This window comes from Podarcis cretensis, assembly GCF_951804945.1.
Source record: "Podarcis cretensis genome assembly, chromosome: 1".
NCBI lineage: Eukaryota > Metazoa > Chordata > Lepidosauria > Squamata > Lacertidae > Podarcis > Podarcis cretensis.
The window spans coordinates 41,961,326-41,984,489 of NC_137170.1; the positions used below are offsets into that span (position 1 = coordinate 41,961,326).

At 40.1% G+C, this 23,164-nt stretch overlaps 1 protein-coding gene across 1 annotated transcript in view; it reads right to left on the minus strand.

The window, feature by feature from the left end:
• Positions 1–23,164, minus strand: part of FMN1 (formin 1) — a 110,136-nt gene that overhangs the window by 16,910 nt on the left and 70,062 nt on the right. The window contains exon 13 of the mRNA XM_079954398.1: positions 11,401–11,493. Within this exon, the coding sequence (XP_079810524.1) occupies positions 11,401–11,493 (93 nt within the window). The remainder of the gene's footprint in view (positions 1–11,400; positions 11,494–23,164) is intronic.

Consider the following 23,164-nt stretch of genomic DNA (forward strand, 5'->3'; position numbering starts at 1 on the left):
AGGATGCTGCTCTTCTCATGCAGGGAAGGACAAATGTATGAAGACGTCACCAGAGATCTTTCCCCAGGAATCAGAGGTAACCTATAAAGATTCATCAGCTCCTGACAAGGGACATAAGCCATCTCTCCAGACAGTCTGGCATCAGACCAAGAGAGAAAGTTGTGCTGTCTGATCCATTCTTGACAAAAACACATGTTCTGGGAAATCTCTTCTGGAACTCCAACACAACATAGCCTCTGGAGTAGAGAGGCATATATCATGTAATGACTGGATTTCTGTAAGCATTTCTTTTACACTGAATATGCCATTAATACCACTTATCTAAATAAAGGCCTGCTGGATCTGGTCATTGGCCCATCCAGCCGGCATCCTGTTCTCACAGTGGCCAACCAGATTCCTGTGGGAAGCAGGACCTGAGTGCAACAGCACTCTCCCCTTCTTTGATACCCAGTAACTGGTTTTCAGAAGCATATAGCTTCCGACAGGGGCAGCAGAACATAACCATCACTGCTGGTAGCCACTGATAATCTCATCCACCATGAATTTGTCTAATCCTCTTTTGAAGCCGCTCAATTCCACAGTTTAACTATGTGCTGGCTGTCTTGAACCTTCCAATATTCAGCTTCAATGGATGCCCTTGAGGTCCGGTATGATGAAAGACAAAGAAAAATGTTTCTCTGTCCACCTTCCTCATACTCTGAAAAATTTTATACACCTCTATCATATCTTCTCTCACTCGCCTTTTCTTTAAATGTTGCAAAGGTGCAAGCTACTGCCCAAAGTAGGTTTTCTTTATTTAATGATTGACAATTATGCAGGCGATAGACAAAGTGAAATGAATTTGACCAGATTGTGAATTAATTCAAACCCATTTTTTAAAAAATCACATAGAAAACTTGCTTTATGTGAGGAACTCTGTTCCCATTGATACCCAGGACTAGAGCTAAAAAACTGGCTCTAGCTAGACAATTATTGAGTACAAATTCCATAAAAGATAGACATGTTAATTTGCTGTGGCAAAAACTACACAAAAATTGGTGGCACCTTTCAGACTGATGGAGGGCATTTTCACACCTCACTGAAATAAATCTCTGAGCTTCCATTCATTTTAATGGATCTGAATAGCACTTTTTGAAAAGTAAAGTGGTTTAAGAAAGCTCCAACACCAGACCGGAGATCACCTCAACCAAATCAGGCAGGGAGACTATTTGAGCAGTGGGTTGTCTAGCATATTAATGGTATCTCTGCTCTGCTCAGAAGTCCACCATTAGGTGCATACACTCAAAATTAAAAAGGTAAAGGACCCCTGACAGTTAAGTCCAGTCACAAATGATTCTGGGGTTGCGGTGCTCATCTTGCTTTACTGGCCGAGGGAGCTGACGTTTGTCCGCAGAGATTTTTTCTGGTTCATGTGGCCAGCATGACTAAGCCGCTTCTGGCGAAACCAGAGCAGCGCACGGAAACGCTGTTTACCTTTATGCCAGAGAGGTACCTATTTATTTACTTGCACTTTGACATGCTTTCGAACTGCTAGGTTGGCAGGAGCTGGGACCAAGCAATGGGAGCTCACCCCACCATGGGGATTCGAACCGCCCACCTTCTGATTGGCAAGCCCTAGGCTCAGTGGAGTAGACCACACTCAAAATTAAGTGATTGCTAAACTGGACAGGAAAATAAAAATCACACAAACTACTGCAACTTTACCTCCCTGTCCACCAGAATCACTTAGATTTGCCAGCTGCTGCATCAGGAAACCGAGTGCACAAAATGTGGATCAATTTACAATTCCTGTCCCATCCAGCCAGATCTCCAATATGTGCCAGGACAGCTCATGTATACAAGGCCAAATTCTGGATGACCAAGTCCTTGACAGGTACTCGCCTGATATGTAGCATGATTAATATTAACACCCCCCCCCGAATCATGGTCCTGATCCTTCCTGGTTACAGTGGTACCTCTGGTTAGGTACTTAATTCGCTCTGGAGGTCTGCTCTAAACCTGAAACTGTTCTTAACCTGAAGCACCACTTTGGCTAATGGGGCCTCCTGCTGCTGCTGCGCCGCCGGAGCACGATTTCTGTTCTCATCCTGAAGCAAAGTTCTTAACCCAAGGTACTACTTCTGGGTTAGCGGAGTCTGTAACCTGAAGCGTCTGTAACCTGAAGCGTATGTAACCCAAGGTACCACTGTATTTGATTATTTTAAAACTCTCTGTGTTGCTTATGATCAACTAATGAAATGCCTATTTTTGTTCCCAAGTCCTGTTCCCCCCAGCATGGGGGAATTACACTGGTGTGGCCCAGCTGTACCAGGAATTGGCTGGCTAAATCAGAGAACTGCTCAATCCTATCTTGCTCATCCTTGCTCATCTTGGGTTTGGATTGCTCCCTTAAGATGTACAAGAGACCTGCGGGTATACGGCAGTATACAAATTCAATTAATTAATTAATTAATTAATTAACAACAACATTTTTAAGGGGCAGTGTTTAACAAATCTTAAAAATGACAGGTTTTATATGTGCAATACTGTAACCTAACCTGTTTTCAAACCAGTGTTGCTTTGATGTTTAAGAAGTGTACATATGTAAGTATAGTGTATACATATTTGTGCATGTGGGTGTGCAAAGGGTAAGATACTACTCATCCCTAAACTGGAGGGATTTTGGAAGTCTTAACATTTTTCAAGTCCACGGTACATGAAATCTTGAGTATTCACATGCAAAAACACTGATTATATTTATGCATTCAGCCCACAGAACAAATTCAACTGTTTATTATCAGAAGTAACACAAGAAAACTAAGAAAATATGCTGTGTTTAAAATAGGATAATGTTGCCTATATATTTGTCAAAATAATGTTGAAGTTTAGTTTACTAGGTATTATGGCAGTGAGGCCAGCTAAGCCAGATATTATATATTCATTTTTCTTTGGTATCTTTCAATATAAACGACAATCTTCTCTCCCTAGAAATTTGCTTTTGAAAGACAGATTGTTTTACTTAAAGAAAACTTCTGCTTAGAAGATGAAAGATGATATTTTAAATTTTGTTTTCAATTAATATATTCTTTAGCAACACTTCACTAAAATATACTGGTGCTAACAGAATACCCCACATGCTTCTAAATTTAGATTATGCTGAAAGTAATGTTTTTCTAACTGGAAACTGCAAAAATCTAATTTTGCAAAAATATTCCCATGCAAGTAGGTTAAAATGACATTAATCTATCATTCCTTTTTCAGCTGGGATTACAGATAATAACTTTTAAAACACATTCTTATTAAACATAACAGAAATGTATGCTAGTATTACAAACAGAATGTCATTGATTCATACTTCTGAGATTGCTAAGCATACCCAAACAGTTTAAAAAACTTGAAAATTAGTTTTAATCCCTTTTAAACTCAGTAAATTGAAACTAATCTATTCTGCAGGCAGATTTCACATTTAAAATCTTCTAGCAAGAATTAGAGAAAAAACATAAAGATCAGCACATTCTAAGTACGGGGTAATATGTTCAAAATTATGATAAATGATGGTCCATAAGAATAGGAAACAGGTCTTCTCTAAAACATGAGACTGTTATAAATACCCAGCTAACAAGTAAATTGGTTTATATATCCAGCCTGATTTGTAAAGAATGGGTCATTGTATGTGTGTGTGTGTGTGTGTGTGTGTGTGTGTGAGAGAGAGAGAGAGAGAGAGAATGCATAGGGGCAGAATGAAACTAATTTTAGGAAAAAACATATGAAAGTGAAGGCTTGAAATGTTTTAGAAGAGAAAAACCACAGCATTACCTCCTCCTGTGGGATGCTAACAATGATTTATGAAGCTGAGGTTATTTCTTCACATTGAACTTTGCAAAGATTGGTTTCACATGATCAGGTAAAAATATAGGCATGCAAGATGTGCAGCAGACTCACAGATCAGAACATATGCAAAACTATGTTTTCCTAAAACAGTTAAAAGGTGGAAAGGATATAAAAAGAACCAAGGGCTTTCATTTTCATTTATTTTCCCTCCCTCATTAGGACATTCTCCTTTTATGAAGTTAAGCCACTTCTGGTGGTCAGGAGCAGAGGCTCATTGTAAATGCACAGCAGGATAGTGGCAAAGCAGAGATTAATTCTTCATAGATTTATATAGACTTTTTCCCACTGTTAATTGCTTTGTACCATTTCAAAGGTGCTTATGTTGCCTTTTTTATTGTTGGTTACTGACTTTATTCTGGCATATGGTGGTTGGCGCCAAGTCAGAAAATGAGCATTTTATACCAGAATGAAAACTGGATATTTGACAGTTTCTGAAAGAGAGCATGGAGCAAAGAAGTTGTGCGACAAGATTTATAGCATATTTTATATGGAGCACATCTGTTTCTTTGCTCATTTAAATGTATATTTCAATCACAGTGAATAGATTAAAGGCACAAATGGATATGTGTGTGAGTGTGTGTTAGGAAAAATAAAGAACTGCAGTGCTCTGTTTTTTTATCCAAGTGTTGCTTGGAAGAAAGTGAAAATTTCAATAGCTTTTTTGCTTAGAGAGTCAGAATGCAATATCTGAGAATATTCAATGTTAGAAATGGCTTTAATATCCATAAAGGTGCTGGCCAGATTGTGAATTGCAGCTTAATATACAAAACCAGGCCACAAGCAAATGATCCTGCATAATGTTAAAAATGAAATGAACATGTGAGTCTATTTCTATTCTTTTCCTTCAGAATTTACACCTTTAAAGCTGTGTGCATTGATGCTGAGCTAGAGAAAGGGTTTAGTTAGACCAGTGATCAGAACTGTGCTGAACAGGGTTGCTGTTTTTTAGTTCAGAATATAGCCACGTCTGAAACATCATAACTAGATTGAAACTACCTACCCAAAGAGTTAAATGAATTATGTAAGCCTCTTTACACTTGTTTCTCCCAGTAGGACTTTCTTAGACACCTCATTTCACACTTTGGCCAACAATATAACCAGATGCAAATAAGGTACTCACAGTATGTCCATGTTTAACTTGTATGGAATTCATAATTGGTAGTAAAATCAAGTAATATTTACTATGTGTGCGCACTGGATCTGTGTATTCCCTGAATAACAAGGCAAATTGGGGTGATTGAGGGCACACCCTCATGTTCCCAAGTCAGAGCATACCATTAACAAGGCATGTCGAAGTGGATCAGAAGAAGTCTACATGTTTTCCACATCTAGGAAAGTCATTGGAAGACTCTAGGCCAAACCAGGCCACTGAGGGTAAAGGTAAAGGGACGCCTGACCATTAGGCCCAGCCGTGGCCGACTCTGGGGTTGCGGCACTCATCTCACTTTATTGGCCGAGGGAGCCGGCGTACAGCTTCCGGGTCATGTGGCCAGCATGACTAAGCTGCTTCTGGCAAACCAGAGCAGCGCACGGAAACACTGTTTACCTTCCCGCCGGAGCGGTACCTATTTATCTACTTGCACTTTGACGTGCTTTTGAACTGCTAGGTGGGCTGGAGCAGGGACCGAGCAACGGGAGCTCACCCCATCACAGGGATTCGAACCGCCCACCTTCTGATTGGCAAGTCCTAGGCTCTGTGGTTTAACCCACAGTGCCACCCGCGTCCCGCCACTGAGGGTACTACTTGTCTAATGAAATTGTCATCCTAGAGACAAAACAGGGATGTTGAGGGACAAATGTCTATAGAAATAGGATTTGGCAATTTAGTGACCTTGATGAGATAGGGACAACCTTGGCTCTCCACACCCCCCGACTCTATTCTCAAACAGTTCTCCAGTGAAAGGTAGTTGCTGACTAAGGCCTCGGGATCTCATTTACCTTTTCTGTATCTTCATGAAGAATGTAGGCTGAATATTCATGAAGGATTTATATCCAGTCACCTGATCCCTGTTCACGAACCAGCCTTCCTAATCTGGACTAACAAATGCGCTCATGGACATATGATGGTGACGTAGCAGACTACGGTAAATGGTGCTTGGGCTGAAGGAAGGCTGATCGCCACATATTCAAAAATCATATATAGGCGTCATTGAGGGATATTAGGACACAGAGCAATTGTTAGACCACTGTGAAATAGTCATTCCTTCCCACTAAACAATACTCTTGGGCAGTACTTCAGAATTTTAAACATGGAAAACCTGAAAATGAGTTTGTATAAGACTACTGCATTTAAAATGAATAACCACATAAATGAATAAGGGTTATAAAGAAGTTAATCCATTATGGCTTGAATGCTATACATCTGTGTCTATGGACATGAATAATTCTGATGTGGTCTGAGATAACTTCCGTTATCAGAATAATAGTTACTTCCTGGTTGATAAGGACAGCAACTGTCAAACCAGGTGATTTAAATGAGTTAACCTGTACTAATTTGATCCCTTTATGTACAACACAACTGTGAAGAAGTCACTGCAATGGTGTTAGGACAGCTTTCTTTTCATTAGATTGCAAAATTTCAATTAAGAGTAGCGTTTGCTACTTCACAAGGTGAGGTCCATATCCGAATTTGTGTACACTGAGTCTCTTTCTACAACTGCACACAACAATTACATGGGCAAATAAACATTCCTGTTGAAAAGAGAATCTCAGTATTATCTCCTTGTAAGATTCAGTTTTGCTGTTGAGAGCAGACAGTCATATCCTATCCCTGGCACTACTAACATTTTTCCAGTCGCCTGCAGCTGTTGCAATTCATGGCCATGGAAAGAAAGGGGAAACATGCCTGAGCATGAGGCAATGAAAATCAGGATCACAATAAATGTTTAGCAACAAATGGAATTTGAAAAACATGGAAATTATGGTTATTCAAACACTGTTTCACTAAAAACATATGCCATAGACGGAAAAATTGATGGAACTGTGAAGCATATTTCTGATTATTTTAAATTACTATTCCATTATGTTTTTACCACTAATTAAAAATATCCACTAATTAAAAATAGTAATGTGGCATATCATGATTTGGCTATCAACCATCCAGGAGTTTCTTCCCAGATCAGTCCTTTATGAGTAAGAGCAGCTGGCCTCACATATGCTAACATGTTCTGCCTCTTCTGTAACAAAGAATAGAAAGCCATTTTGTTTTCCCTAACATGGAGATTATGTGTGAATGTTATGTATGCAACAGCAGACCAAACGTACAAAGAATAGGTGAGTAAATAGCAGGGAATGCTTAAAGAAACGTATCATTAGACTATTATGGGATACTTCATTTAGGGCTGGGGCAGGGGAGAGTGAAGAATTCTTTTCCTTACTCAGGTTGTCAAAAGTAATAGTTGATTTTTCCAGTAATTATCATTTCTCGACCTTTATAGAGATGATTTTTTTAAAACGTACTTTTGCTCTTAAAAAAAAATACCTGCACACCAGCAGATCCAACAAAATAGCAAGATTTGCTGCCTCATGCACAGCCTGTGCAAATGAAACACTTCCAATCCCTTAACAATAGCTAAAGTACTGGGAATAGGTGGTCTGCATAAGCTTTTACTAGGTAAGATATTTAGCCTTATTACTACAGAGAAGGTATCCTGCTCGCAGGAAGACAGACACTTGAACAACAGTCAGTAAAGCTGTAAACTTCTGCACTAGTGGAAGGGAACACACAGCCTTTAAGGGAGGCGTGACCAACATGGTGCTCTCCAGATCCTGCTGGACTACAATTCCCATAATCCCTAACCACTGGTCTGGTTGACTGGGGCAAACGGGAGCTGGAGTCCCACAGCGTCTGGAAGGTACATTTGCTACTTTTGCTTCAGGAACTGGAGGTGCAGAGCTGAAAACTTTGAATACTTGTTTTAAGTCTAGCAACAATCAACACTATGCTATTCTCAGCAAACCGCTGAGCTGAGCTGAAATTCTGAGAAACAATTTTAAGATTAATGTAGTGTGGTCCATCAATGAACACATTTCTAGGCACAGGATAGTAATACGCGGAAGCAAGATTCTATTGCATAAGTGAATAATTTGAGGGGGTTCATCATTTTCCAACTTCACTGTCAAAATCAAGAGAACCATTGCATGAATGGTTGTAAAGAGCGGGTGTAAGGGCCCCAATCCAGATCAGGACTAGAGAGTGGGGGCACTCTCTATTTATTCCTACCCCATTCCTAGGGCCCCCAAACCTGCTATTTCCTCTAAAGTAGTGTAACATCTACTTTGCTCCTAGGCTCCTGAATAATTTCAGCATGACAGTCCCTTTTAAGCAAACCTCGCATATCATAGAATACATTGTGGGGAGACAAGTTTATCTGTAGAAAAAGGCTGGGAAATTATGAACAACTGGAGGTAGGTTTTTCCCATGTGCTTTTTTTGATTATTTAGGGTTGCTTAATTTGAGCAGAAGGCTGGCTCAGAGTTTAGTAGAAGGCAATATATATCAAAGTGTGCGAGACTGCTGGTGTTAATGTGCACATATACACAGCGCTTTCTCAAGCTCACTTACTGCTGGAGCCATAAATATAAACTGCTAATTAAATGAGATGAAAAGACCACCAGAACAGACATACCTGTGACTGAAACAGTCCTACTGTGGAGGCCTTCCCTTGCAGGAACCCTGCTAAGTTTATGGGGGAAGCTTAATATATGTATTACATTTTCTAGAAACGTATCATTAGTGAGGGGCAGGAACCTATGATGAGATGTTTATAGTCTAGGGTTGTAACCCACTGCACATTTACACGGGAGTAGATCTTACTCAATACAGAGTGCAATATACTTTGTTTTGAATTTGGGAAGATTATAAAGCTAAAGTTTCAGGTCTCTTTCACAGCCATGCTTGTGGAAGAAAAATGAAATTGTAAGACTAGCCACTCACATAATCAAACTGTGCCACCATGCATGTGATTTCTCAGGCATTTGGCAGTAAATTGCTGAAGACTTTTTTTGGAGATACTGCCCGCTTGGGAATATCAATTTCCTTGAATAGGCACCGCAAGTTACAATTAGCTCTGCTTTCCCTTACAAGAGTCTCGTAGAACTGCTGTGACAATAGGAGATCTGTGTTCCTAATCGTAGTTTGTGATACTCAAAAGTGCAGTCCAGAGAGAAGGAGCATGCATTAATGCTATTGACTTAAATAGAAACAAAATTTACTTTTTATGGAAGAAGGGGCATCAAATGATAAATGAGGTACAAGGTGACTCAAGTGTAAGGTAATACACACTGGGGCAGAAGAATCACAGGGAAACTGATGGGGGTCTTAACCAGCAGTGACTAACCAGGAAAGAGATCCTGGGGTAACCTATTTAAAATCCTTGATGTGCAGCAGCAGTGCCAAAATGCAAAATTCATACTAGGGTTACTAGGAAACCTATTAACACTAAAGCTGCCAGTTTTGTAAACCTCTTAAACAAATCTATGGTGCCTTTGGGATATGGTGTACAGTGCTGGTTGCCATGTCTTTAAAAAAGAAGAAGTTATCACAGACCTGAAAAGGGAGCAAAAACAGCAGTCAAAATGCTGTGGAGAAAGTGGACAGAGAGGACTTGTTGTCTGCTCAACAACAGAAATTGATAGGCGGTAGATTTAGGCTAGCTATGGGAAAATACTCCACAAAATAAATGTATCGAATTTGCTGCCACATTATGTGGCACAAAACAGCACTGGCTAGGGACACTAGCAGAGTTATTTTGAGGAAGGTTTTGAAATGAAATTCAGGGGCTCACAGAGGCCCACCTGAAATGAGAGGTGAGTTTTTATAGCTCCCAGATTCTTCTCCTGCTTGGATTTAACTCTGAGCTGGAGAACAACTGCTGGCTTACTGAGCTGAGTCAGAATAGACACCATCTTGGCTGCCAAAGCCCATGGAAGCTTCTCAAAATGGGCCGCAAGCAATGCAACAGAGTTCGGTTGCCTTATTATATTTCATGCACTGAATTTAAGAGGTGTAGGGGCAAAATATTAATGATGCTGGGAGGAAAGCTGTTCCCTGTGAAGGACCCAGGAGAAGCGGCCTTCTTCCTACCCTGGTGTCTGTCCCCAGTCGGACTGGCACCAGGGAACATATCCCACAAGTCTGAAACAGTGGTCTGTTTTTGAGCACTATTCAAAGTCCTGTGCTTACCTTTACAGTCCTTTACAACTTAGTCTCTGAGGAATCATTTTCTCCCACATGTTTCTGCCCATGTGTTAAGATCTGTATTGAAGACATTTCTTCATGTGCCCCCATCACCTGCAGTAAGCTGAGTGGCAACCAATAGGACTTTTTAGCTGTGGCACTTTTTCTCTTCCACTGAGATTCACCTGCCACCTTCTCATGTATTTTAGCACCAGGTAAAAACCATTTTATTTTCCATGGCTTCTTAAACACTGGCTAATTTTGATTTTGATTTGATTTGACACCGAGATCTAGCGCCGAGGGCCTTCTGCCGGTTCCCTCATTGCGAGAAGTGAGGCTACAGGGAACCAGGCAGAGGGCCTTCTCGGTAGTGGCGCCCGCCCTGTGGAACGCCCTCCCATCAGATGTCAAAGAGATAAACAACTACCTGACATTCAGAAGACATCTTAAGGCAGCCCTGTTCAGGGAAGTTTTTAATATGTAACGCTGTACTGTTTTTAACACTTGATTGGGAGCCGCCCAGAGTGGCTGGGGAAACTCAGCCAGATGGGTGGGGTATAAATAATAAATTATTATTATTATTACTATTATTACTAGTATTACTATTATTATTAATCTGCTCCATGAAGTGTGTTTTGTTATCATCTTGTTGGCTTTGTTTCGCTGTTTCTTGTTTTAATATTTTTTTACGGATTGTAAGTCATTCTGAAGCAATGGTTAAAATCAAAACCAGTCAATGAATCAATCTTACACAAAATATGAGAGATTTAAATGTTAGTAGAGATTGGCACAGAAGAATCTTGTTGGGTAGTCTGCTTCATCAATTTGGCTCCATGACTGACAAAGCCCTAACACATGCCCACACGGTTTCAGCTTTCAGAGTCAGCCCAACATTAGGCAGAATGAGGAGGCTACCCCAGGCAGCAGATCACAGAGCACAATGAGTGGCAGCAAGGTGTTGGAAGACTGTGAGTGGTATGTGGCCTAACCTGTTGCTCCTAAGGTTTTGGTTTTATATGCTGAGCTCTTATTTTATTGTTCCACACTATGAGATCACACTATGGCTGAGACTAATGAGAACTGTAGTTTAAATCATCTGGAGGGTACCATGTTTGCAAAGCCTTTTCTGAGTTATGCAGTGTCTTTGTCCTTTGCATGTAAAGTAAAATTATGGAAGCTAAGAGACCATGTGGAAAATTGTTACAGTACCATCTGAAAAGGTCTCCCTTCTCCATCTGTATGAAGAGATGGGCACCAGCATTCGGTGCAGTCTGAGCCATTATTAAGAAGAGAACCCTCATGTGGCTGTATAAAGATCACATATAAACAAACGTTTTTTGGAAAGCACATACCTTCCAGGAAAAAAGCTTCCATTTTATCCTTAAAGGGCTGGAGATGTTCTTCTGGTGAGTCTCTGAAAACCACTTTCATCTGTTTTTCACAAACTACAACGACAAGTTCAGTGTTACCTTTTAATGAAACTTTTTAACCAACTATAATAACATTCAAGTATTCTCAAACACTAAAAAAACCCAATGGCTATTTCATACCGTGCCTTTTATTGCAGAAACAAACAAGAGCATGAATGCAAGAACTGTCTCCTATCAGAACATTAGAAGTATTATTTGAATTCTTTAAGAAAAAATGGTTTTAAAGATAGTGATTCTGCTGATCCACATTGGCTGCATTCTTAGTCATTAAAATATCTGATTTTTTAAAATGCCATTCTCAACAGGGAATATCTTAGATTATGGTTAGCTTCAAAATCACAGTTTGCTCCCATGTCATGAAACAGGATTCGTTGTGTATTAACCACCCCCAAATTAGCCCTCATCACCTATATTAAAGTACAGCACCAAAAAGACACTAAAAAACTCAACAATGTGCCTTATTTTAGAGGTGTCTACATGATTCAACGAATAGTTTAGTAAAACAACCCAGATGGCTCAAGCTTTATACTAAGAAGGCATTTTGAAACATTTGGGACTTATGATTATGATTATATTGATTCTGTGATTACTGAGATCCTGGCTGCAATGCTACACTCACTCACTTAGCCCCAATGAACTCAGTGGTGCTTACTTCCGAGTAAACATCTAAGGAGCAGAGTGCTTATTTTTTCAGATGATTTACAAACACAAAAGTAAGCAAGGTTCCTTCCTTATGTAATTTACAGTCTTACATCTTGGTCCCATAGTCGTATTTTTGGAAATGAGGCCAGTTGACTTACACTGATATCATTTCTATATGTTCCTAGGGTTAAACACTAGTCTAATACACACATCTGAAGAGAAAACAGCAGATTAATTGATTTGCACTTTGTAATAATTGCATTATCTTAACTTCAGTGAAATTATATGTGAAGAGTGGCAATTAAGGGAGATATGGTGTGGGGATTTAAAGAAAAACAATTATATAAGAAGGAAAATGTTATAGCCAATAGCGATATAAATGATTTGTAAATGAGGTGATGATGCATCAATGCTTATTTGAATGTAATGAGAATACCTCCATACAACATTGTAAATTCTCTTGCAGCAGTATATGCTTAAAAGACTTCGAAGACATGCATAGAAGTTACTAGTTTCTTGTGAGTCAGTGATAATCCAGTTAATATTTATTTTACTTAGTTCTAATAAATGGAAAGAGTACCTAGATAAATGGCAGATAGGCACTTATCACTGGTTATATAGGTAGTAATGTGAGAAAAGAACTGAAAGGGAGTGATAAATGCCTGGATAAGAGCTTTAAATATGTGTAACTTAATATATTTTTCAGAGTTATGTGATTTTCAGTTAACAACTCCCCATACTGATTACTACCTATAATTACCTAAGGGAATGGCACAGTTACAATCTGTGCAGCTACTTTTGAAAATGGAGGGGATTAGGTGGAGTTTTGTAAACCAGGAGATCTAATAACACCCACTCATGGGATGTTCAAGTCATATTTTCTTGACAGCTTTTTTTTTTTTTTAAAAAAATGCTATTCCATGTACTCTGCACAGTGGCTGTAAGTTATTATATAATGGGGAAAGCAGTGCAATTATTTAGTAAGAATTTGAGGCGGACTTGCTTTTATTGCTTTGGGTCGCATCAACCCAAAAAGGATTTCTTCTACTCTAGCAAATTTCAACTTCATGTAGAGTGTCAGGTACATGCACTGAAGGGAAAGATATGGAAATATTAAGTGATATCCTGTGTTTTCTCAAATTGGCAACAAGCAATGGGGCAGAGGACCCTTGCTCTTTGTGCCAAACCTATTCCCTGTGCCACCATGGCAGCTTGGCACATAGGGAAAGTATTGGCCTTATCTCAGAAGCACTGCAGTTGCCACAGCTGAAGACAGGACATATGTTTCCTCTTTTCTGATGAAACATAAGTGGACATCCTATCTATGAAGTATGTATGAAGTGACAGAGGCATGCATGAAGATAGGGTGGCCTGCTTATGCATTGCTGGGGCGGGGTGGGGGGAAGAACTACATCAGTGGGAAAGGTTCAGAAAACAAAAGAGGGCACACAGTTGCACAATATCTACATATGCTAACTTTTATTTTTATATCAGAGATATAAATTTGTTGTTGTTGTTTAGTCGTTTAGTCGTGTCCGACTCTTCATGACTCCATGGACCAGAGCACACCAGGCACTTCTGTCTTCCACTGCCTCCCGCAGTTTGATCAGACTCATGTTTGTAGCTTCGAAGACACTATCCAACCATCTCGTCCTCTGTCGTCCCCTTCTCCCTGTGCCCTCCATCTTTCCCACCATCAGGGTCTTTTCCAGGGAGTCTTCTCTTCTCATGAGGTGGCCAAAGTATTGGAGCCTCAGCTTCACGATCTGTCCTTCCAGTGAGCACTCAGGGCTGATTTCCTTAAGAATGGATAGGTTTGATCTCCTTGCAGTCCATGGGACTCTCAAGAATCTCCTCCCGCACCATAATTCAAAAGCATCAATTCTTCAGGGATCAGCCTTCTTTATGGTCCAGCTCTCACTTCCATACATCACTACTGGGAAACCCATAGCTTTTACTATACGGACCTTTGTTGGCAAGGTGATGTCTCTACTTTTTAAGATGCTGTCTAGGTTGGTCATTGCTTTCCTCCCAAGAAACAGGCGTCTTTTAATTTCGTGACTGCTGTCACCATCTGCAGTGATCATGGAGCCCAAGAAAGTAAAATCTCTCACTGCCTCCATTTCTTCTCCTTCTATTTGCCAGGAGGTGATACATCAGCATAATTATTTAATTTAAATAGAATTATAGTACACAGGATGCTTGAGAAGACTGTGAATTGTGTATCTGCTCAAGCTGCTGATTTAGGTGATAACTGCTGATGGGCAATGTCAAGATTCCTACTTTGCCTTATGGTTCTTTATCATTAGACCAGACTTGGACCAAACAGCCCTTCAAATAGATGACAACAAGATGTCCCCTGTAAAGCAGGACACAAGGCCACCTATTTATGGGAGTTAGGCAGAGAAGTAGTTTTGGGAGAAGAAAGAGGATCACAAGGATCTTAACAAACATAAAGTTTTAAACAAATCCATGACATACCACTGTGTTTTTACATGCTGGTGCAGAAGAACTCCAATCAAAGCACACAATACATGTGGACCACCAGGAACATTTAGCAGAAACCTTCCAACCAACGAAGACAAAAATAGCTATTTTTGGAAAAACACAACACTTCCCCTACAAAATGCCCCCCTTCAGTATTATGTAAAATTGATCTTTCTGCCACTTAGTGTTGCAGAAAAGGCATTCCAAGTGTAAATTTGGTATCCTTAAAAATGGAATATAAGTCATTTAAAAATAAACAATTAAAGAAGAATATAAACAGTAGGGCCTGTGCTTGTCCCAAAACACTTCACAGTGCTATTTTCTTAACTGTTGACTTGGCAGCCACCAATGCTTACAACAGAGCATGATAAAATGGGAGAGAAAAAGAATGCAGCTTCCTGAAGAATATATTTGAAGAGAGAAAACCTTCTCACCTTTCAGTCTGACCCCAGAACTTAAAAATTGAAAAACAAATGCAGCAACCTACAAATCAAAGTGTCCAAGTAAATTAAAGACAACTAAGGTAAAGGTAAAGGATCCCTGGACGGTTAAGTCCAGTCAAAGGCGACTATGGGGTTGCGGCGCTCATCTCGCTTTCAGGCCGAGGGAGCTGGCGTTTGTCCACAGACAGCTTTCCGGGTCATGTGGCCAGCATGACTAAACCGTTTCTGGCGCAACGGGACACCGTGACAGAAACCAGAGCACACAGAAAAGCTGTTTACCTTCCCGCTGCAGCGGTACCTATTTATCTAATTGCACTTGTATGCTTTCAAACTGCTAGGTTGGCAGAAGCTTGGACAGAGCAACAGGAGCTCACACTGTCCTGTGGATTTGAACTGCCAACCTTCTGATCGGCAAATTAAATGTTCATATATCAAATTTGACTATGAAATTCATTGATGAGGGTTTTAAAGCTTACATGACTTTTGCAAAGAACCTGATTCCATTCATATTTACAGTGGTACCTCGGGTTACAAAAATTTGGGTTACAAACACTTCAGGTTATAGACTTCGTTAACCTGGAAGTAGTATCTCGGGTTAAGAACTTTACCTCAGGATGAGAACAGATATGCATGGTGGCGGCAGCGGGAGGCCCCATTAGCTAAAGTGGTACCTCAGGCTAAGAACGGTTTCAGGTTGAGAACGGACCTCCGGAACAAATTAAGTTCATAACCAGAGGTACCAATGCACTCAGAAATAATTGCCAATGACTTCAAAAGTATCTAATGATACTTTTCTATATTTTTGTGTGGGATTCATTACAGAATGCACTGCATATTTTTATTCACTAGTTGAAAATATTAATGGAAGCAAACATATGTATATCGATATGGAATATTTAAAGAACTGACAGTCTTAATTTCATGGAGACTTGCTAAGTAGCAACATGGCATAAGATCAGGCAAGGAAATCCTTTGTCCTTGAGCACATTCTTTTCTTTACAGCCTGGGAGCAGCAGAATCCATCAGTGATAGAGAAAATGTCCAAAGCATGCAGCCCAGTTCAAGATGGAAAGGCAGGCAGTAACTCCCCAGACAAGTAACTTGCCCCTTCCCTCCACTGATAGATCCCTACTGTTATTTCAAGGAAGATAATTTTATTTGTTACTTGAAAGGAAATCAAAACTAGATCTCATACTGGAAATTAAAAGAAAGCTGCAATACTAAACATGCTTACTTGAAAGGTAACCTTATAAAATAAATGTAGTTTATTTTAGAATATATTGGTTCAGGGTAGAAGCATGTCATGGACTGGCTGGATGGAGAGGAGTGGTGGTGGAAGGACTAGCTGGGGAACTCCCAAGAGAACAAGGCTCAGAGCTGGGGATTGTTGGTTGGATGATGATGAGCGGTCAGAGGGAGAAGAGGAACTGGGAGGTGGTGTCGGAAACTGAAGAGGTAACAGGGTTTTATAAGCAGGAAGAGGCTGTGGCAGAGAGCAGTCCAGAATCAGAGGCAGGAGTGGAGGCTGGAGAGGAGTGGGCCCCAAAGGCCGAGATTGGCAGGCAAGAAGCCAGGGGGTCTCCTTCTCCTGCTGTGACCAGGTCCCCTCCCTGTAGGCCTTCTAGGACCAGACAAGGTATGAAAAGAGGTCAGAGTAGACAGATGTGTCAATGGGGTCTGAGACTGCTTGGGAAGGAACTGGGAGAGAGGAGGCTTAGACAATTGTGTGAAGGCAGGGACCTTCGGTCTTCACGACTATCTCACTGTAAGGAGTTGCTGTCTTCACTAGGCCTGGCCCTCCTGAGCTGTTCGTTTCTTTGAATAAAAGACTTCATTGACACTGTATGAGTTATTACTGATCTGCTCCTAGCACCTGCCCCTGACAAAGCATTAATGTGAAATATATCATTTCTTTTTTTATTTCAGCAATTTAAGTGCAAAGCTCTCTTCCTCATAGCAAAACGCTTTAAAATGAGGAAGTCGGGCAGAGATGTCTTACCTCCCTTGCTGAGGGTCTTGGTCAAATCACAGCAGCTAAAGAAGGGGACTGGAATAACGCTGTCATTCACGAAGGGAAAGAAGCATGCATGTTCAATGTAAAGGTGCATACTTATATTTATCCTAGTCAGTTTTATTGAGAAGTGGGGTGACTGTTTTGTTTAAACTGAAGATAAGGAAGGTTCTAAAGGAGACTGGATTCTTTTAAAAAAAACAACAACCTGAATACAGGCATGAAATGACTTCCTCAATGGACTCTTAGAGAGGTCTGGAATGAACTGTTTGTACTAATGACTCTTCATGCTCCTTTCCAGTCTTCTCCCTTGATAATGAAACGTACTGTAGTAAACAGTCGTTCCTCATCCTGTGCCACACTGGAATGATGGCTAAGGAATGATGGCTAAGGCAGATCTGAGGATTAAGAATCCAACTTGAAAATGCAACACTTTTTCCCTGGAGAGGTTCAAATGACTTTAGCTGGACGATGCTGTAAGAGTTGCAGCCCAGAGGCCTGGAGAGTTAAAGAAAGAGACAGCGGTGTAAATGGGACACTGAAATTGAATCTTGTTTCATGAGGTTGGTGCTACACTAGTGTGGATCTCTGGTTCACGTAGGATATCCTTCCTGAATACTGGCCTGTGTATATAATAAAGAAAATACGACTAGCTGTCACATAGGGGTGCTTCAAAGTTCACTCAACAAACCATGGCCCAAAGAACCTTGAGGTGGGCGGAAAACTGCTAGTGAATCAATCTGCAATATTCAAATAGTGGACTGCAATATTCAAATAGTGCATTACAAGAATAGAGCCCTTTAGAAGGCCTTAGCATATGGGGCAAACTCTCTCCCCTTCCTTCTCTAATGTGCACCCTTTCTTCTCTGTCCTGTGCTCCAGCACAGTTTGCCCATTAAGAAGTTTGCCTGAAGACCTTGTACCAATAGCTGCAGCTGTCTCAGCACAGAACACAGGATTAGTTACAGCAGAAAGAGGTGTTCCCTTGGACTGACACAATCTGGAGCTAGGATTCCATCAAATTCTTTTGGCAGAGCTACATGGAACCTGAAAGGCCTTTAGACAGGACCAACTGATTCTCATACATTTGGCATTACCAAATGTTTAGCAGTCAGAACAGCAGCTTTGCAGTTCAACATATAAGAGCGATGGGGTTTCTTAAGAGAGAGCCTGTTCCAATTTAGTATCAAATACAACTAGTTAGCATCATGTGCAAGCAGCTTTATGTAATCGTTTGCCACAGTACATTTTTAAATAGATTTTCTGGATGCCTGCCGTGTGTCGGCTGCATCAACCTTAAAACGAGTATTAAAATTATCTATACTGCAAAATGTGTATGGAATGTAATGAGAGGCATTCCTTAAAATTCCTCCACTTGCGTACTGTTAGATGTATATTGTGGTTCCCACGGCAAAGCTTAGAAATCATTAGCAAAATGTTCAAACATAGCTTGAGCTGCTGATTAGCAGTTTGCCACTCTCTACAGATTTAATGGGGTATTTGGCTCAACCTGAGGGGAAAAATCCCCAAACAAACTAAAATATTTACAAAGCTGAGTGTCTCTCGCTTAATGCCTGTTGGGCAAATCGTCTTTTAAAACTCCACAGACACTTGTAAATCTGTCCAAAGAATCATTACATATAAACAAACCTTCATGTAAGGGGTACTGCAGTGTCAATCAGGCGGGAGTTGGTATTTCTAAGTGTCATTTTAAAAGTAAATGTAAAACTAGAAATAGTTCAGTGTTGATAAGAGTGAATTGCTGAACAAATACTAGGACCTACCAGTAGCGCTTATGGGAACCATCCTGACAGTGAACCCAAGTATTTAACAGCATGGACCCCTGTAAACCTGTCACTGATACTATCCTTCATGAATTACACACCAGTGAAAGTTTCTAACAGCCACTACTGTTTGTGTATCTCCTAATGTCTGCTCACAGCCTGACAGTTAATACCATCACAGGATTGTTAAAGACATGCTTATTTCATAGTCCATTTGAAACCATGTGCCTCCTGGACAGAAGCTTTATAATTGGGACGTTAAACTCAGGGCATAAATTATTTTTCTAAGGAAATAATACTGAAAAGATTGGTATTATTTGTTATTAGCTGCTAGGTTTGTATTATTTTATATGATTTAACACACATAGCTTGTATTTTTTTTGCTGTTTATAACAATTATTTTTGTAAAAGTGACTTTATAAAAAATACAATTATTTTAAACTGAAAGTAACACATACACACCGAGAGTTATGAAACAACAGAACTGAGCTCAGAAACTGACTACATATCTTTTGCTTCTACTTCATCCACAATTAATTCCTAAGTACCAATATGTTTATAGCAACCAGTTTTTTATGTGATTACTGCCATTACAGTCGAATGGAATCCGTTCTGGAAGTCCGTTCGACTTCCAAAACGTTTGGAAATCAAGGCACGGCTTCCAATTGGCTGCAGGAAGTTCCTGCAGTCAATCAGAACCCTTGGAACCTACGCTGGATGTTCAGGTTCCAAATAACATTCGCAAACCGGAACACTCACTTCCAGGATTGTGGCATTCGGGAGCCAAAACGTTTGACTTGCAAGATGTTCGGGATTCAAGGTATGAATGTAGAAGTCTGTTCTCACAACAGGGCTTTTGCACCGTCTCTCTACCAAAGACTCCTGTTGCCCCCCCCTCCAATGCCTCAAATGCCTCTCCTGAGGGTTTGGAAACCTTCAGGAAAGTTCTGGAATATGGTGTGAGAGGTGGAGGAGAGAATTGCAAGAAAAGAAAAGAAAAGAAAAGAAAAGAAAAGAAAAGAAAAGAAAAGAAGGCAAAGGTACCTTGTGCAAAGTAGAGCAACATAGATTTAGATTTAAGAAACAAAAACAAATCATGCTTGGGCTTTTACAGTCTTGGTTTGATGAGGCATCTGAATGCAGCCAGTCTCATAGAATCCTTCCACACAGAAATGTCCAATAAAGCTAATGCAGATTTACAGAAGACAAAACTGCACCTGAATTGATCATCACCGCCTATAAAAACTGCACCCCTGTGTCTATGTGAACTGGTCAAATACTTGGTGCTTTGAAAACCATTTTGTAAGACAAAATGACCTAGGACTTGCGCTTTAGCTTGCATGCTTAATAAATGAATCTCAGCCTGTTTGGGGGTCAGAACTGGTTCAGCATCAGCAGAATACTGGTGCAAAATGTAGCAGATATGAACATGAACTTTGACGTAGTATGGGCTAAAGTTTTAACATCGTTTGAAAAGAGAGATGAAAATTGATCTTTCAAAGTCTACGGTTTAGGCATGATTAAAAGACTATTAGCTTATATATGAAATATTCTGTTTTTCCAATACTGGTTAAACCATAAATATCTGGCACTTTTAAAATTAACTTAGGCACACAAACTGGTTAAATTGTGGGTTTCTCGAAAGTTGTTGGAAAGAAGATAGCAGATAAACCTTTGGTTTGATCCAGCAGAACTTATGTTCAAGTTAAAGTTTTTTTGGCTTAAAGAGCTTGGCAAAGCAAAGCAGTATTTGACATCTCGAGTTTTACAAACCACCTTAAACTATTATATTAAGAAGCATCCCAAAAATAAATCAAACTAAAAGCAAACAAAACAAAAACTGCTAGCAAAGTTAAATATTTTTCACACCATAGCAACACATCTAAGACTCTGGACACTGTATTTGCTTTAAAGCTATTGTTTAGATTTTGGAAATGTTGCAGCCAAACATTTGAAAAGGGGGAAATGGAGAATGTAACAATTATAAACTGAAATACCAGTAAAGAGCTCTTCACTTGAGTCATTCATAGTTTAATATTACGTTGACTGTTAACTAGAAAAAATCCTTTCCGATATACTGGCTTTGGAACTGTGTGTATTACTGGATATAAAGTTTTCATCATCCTCTTGGGCCAATTCCATTTCTCCTAATTGCTCTCCCCATCCCCAATGTATTTTATGTCTTACACTGAGAAATAACATTCTTGTTCCAAAGCTGGCTTCTCCAACCTGGTGCCCTCCAGGTGTTTTTGGACTACAACTACCACCACCCCGATCATTGATCATGTTGGCTGGGGCTGATAGGAGTCCTAGGAATATAGGAAGCTGCGTAAATCAGACCAATGGTCCATGTAGCTCAGATCTGCCTATTCCAGGGATAGCTTATGTGGTGTCCTCCAGGTGTCATGAAGCCAGTGTGGTTAAGAGTGGTAGACTCGTAATCTGGTGAACTGGGTTTGCTTCCCCACTCCTCCACATACAGCTGCTGGGTGACCTTGGGCTAGTCACACTTCTTTTGAAGTCTCTCTTGTGGGGGAGGAAGGGAAAGGAGAATGTTAGCTGCTTTGAGACTCCTTCGGGTAGTGATAAAGCAGGATATCAAATCCAAACACTTCTTTCTTTTTCAGTGGTGGCTCCCTGTTTATGGACTGCTCTCCCCAGGCAGGCATGCTTGGTGGTATCACTATTTGCTTTTAGGAGCCAGGCAAAAACATTCTTATGTACCCCAAGTCTTTGGACCCTAATTTTCAGCATGCCTTTCACTGGGGTGGGGCTGATTTATATATATATATATATATATATTACATGTATGGTTTTGGTTGTTTCATCTACAATACTATCCTTTATCCCTTAAAATATGTTTGACTATGTATTAGCTGATATTATATCTTTAAAATCTCAAGTGAGAAAACCCAAGTAAAGGATAAAAATACCAGTGGTCCCGTTTGTGTTTGAACTCTTGGTTCCGTAGGGTCTTGGAATTTAAAACTAGAGACTTACAGCAGAGTCATTTAACTCTGGTGTGAACAGATGATGTGGATTCTTAGCTTCTACATTTTACTTTATTTAGAAGGAATCTCTTAACAGCACTTTGAGATCTGAGTAAGATCTCACTATAGCTGAGATCTTACTGCAAAATTGCTTGTCTTCCATCATAATTTGTTTGCTTTTCTGATGTGAAAAAGTAACACCTTTTTTCCTTTTCTTTCTTTGTTTACTCACAGAAACTACTTTTGTTATTTTAAAAAAAATTAAATATTATTTGTATGTCCACACCAATTGCTAAGGACAGATCCCACATTTCAGAATGCTCCCCCAAATGAATTCAAGAACTGTAACATTTAATAAGCTAATATAGCCCAAGCCAATCGTATGCAAATCTGGGAACTCATAAACATTAATAAAATCACAACTACCAATTTCACGGTTCCACCATACATCTATTTTTGGATCTATATACCTATAATACAGAGAACTTAATCTTGTCCAAATAACATATATATGAATGACTTTGTTTGTCTGGACTTATGCCTCTTCCAACACATTTTTTTTGCAAATCACATCTGTTTCAGCTTTAAGCTTTCACTCACATTTTGCCAGCAGCCACAGGTTTTTAATGGCTACCATAAACTACAGATGCTCATCAGATCTTTTGTATATGTACTAAATAACAAAATGCTCTTCAGTTAAAATATTCCATGCAGAATTTTCTACAATGTTATACGGGGGAAAACTTTTTATTTATTTATTTACTGTGAATTCCCATTTTTGGAGGTCAGCAGAGCACAGTCTTCACCTCCGAGACACCTCTTCTGGGCAGACTCAATCTCTTCACCAGTGGAAGCACAGAACACAAGTCCCTCAACCTGGCATTGCTTAGCAAAGAACTATCAGCTAAACACCAAATGAAGCACTGCAACAGTTCAAACAATAACACAATAGAACTTAATGAGAAGAGGTTTTGCCTAAGTTGTTTAGGTCTGACAGATAAGCATGGTGCCCCAAACAAAGTTTCTTCCTTCCTGGCACTTGACAGCTGTACCACCTTCTCTTCCATTTAAACAAGGAACACCTCTAGCAGGACAACCAAATGCAGGGCTGGCACAGCCACCAGGCAGGGTGAATCTGCCTCCCCAGGCAGCAGAATCCCCACAGGCAAAGCCACTGCAGACACCCTAGTGGAGAAGCAGTGGCAGCATCCGCAACCATTTGCAGTGAGAGCTCAATGAAACTGCATGGCATCTTGTGGAGCACATGAGATCTTGCCAGAAATCGACACAATGCCAACACCGCTTCTCCACCAGTGCCACTTTTCTGCT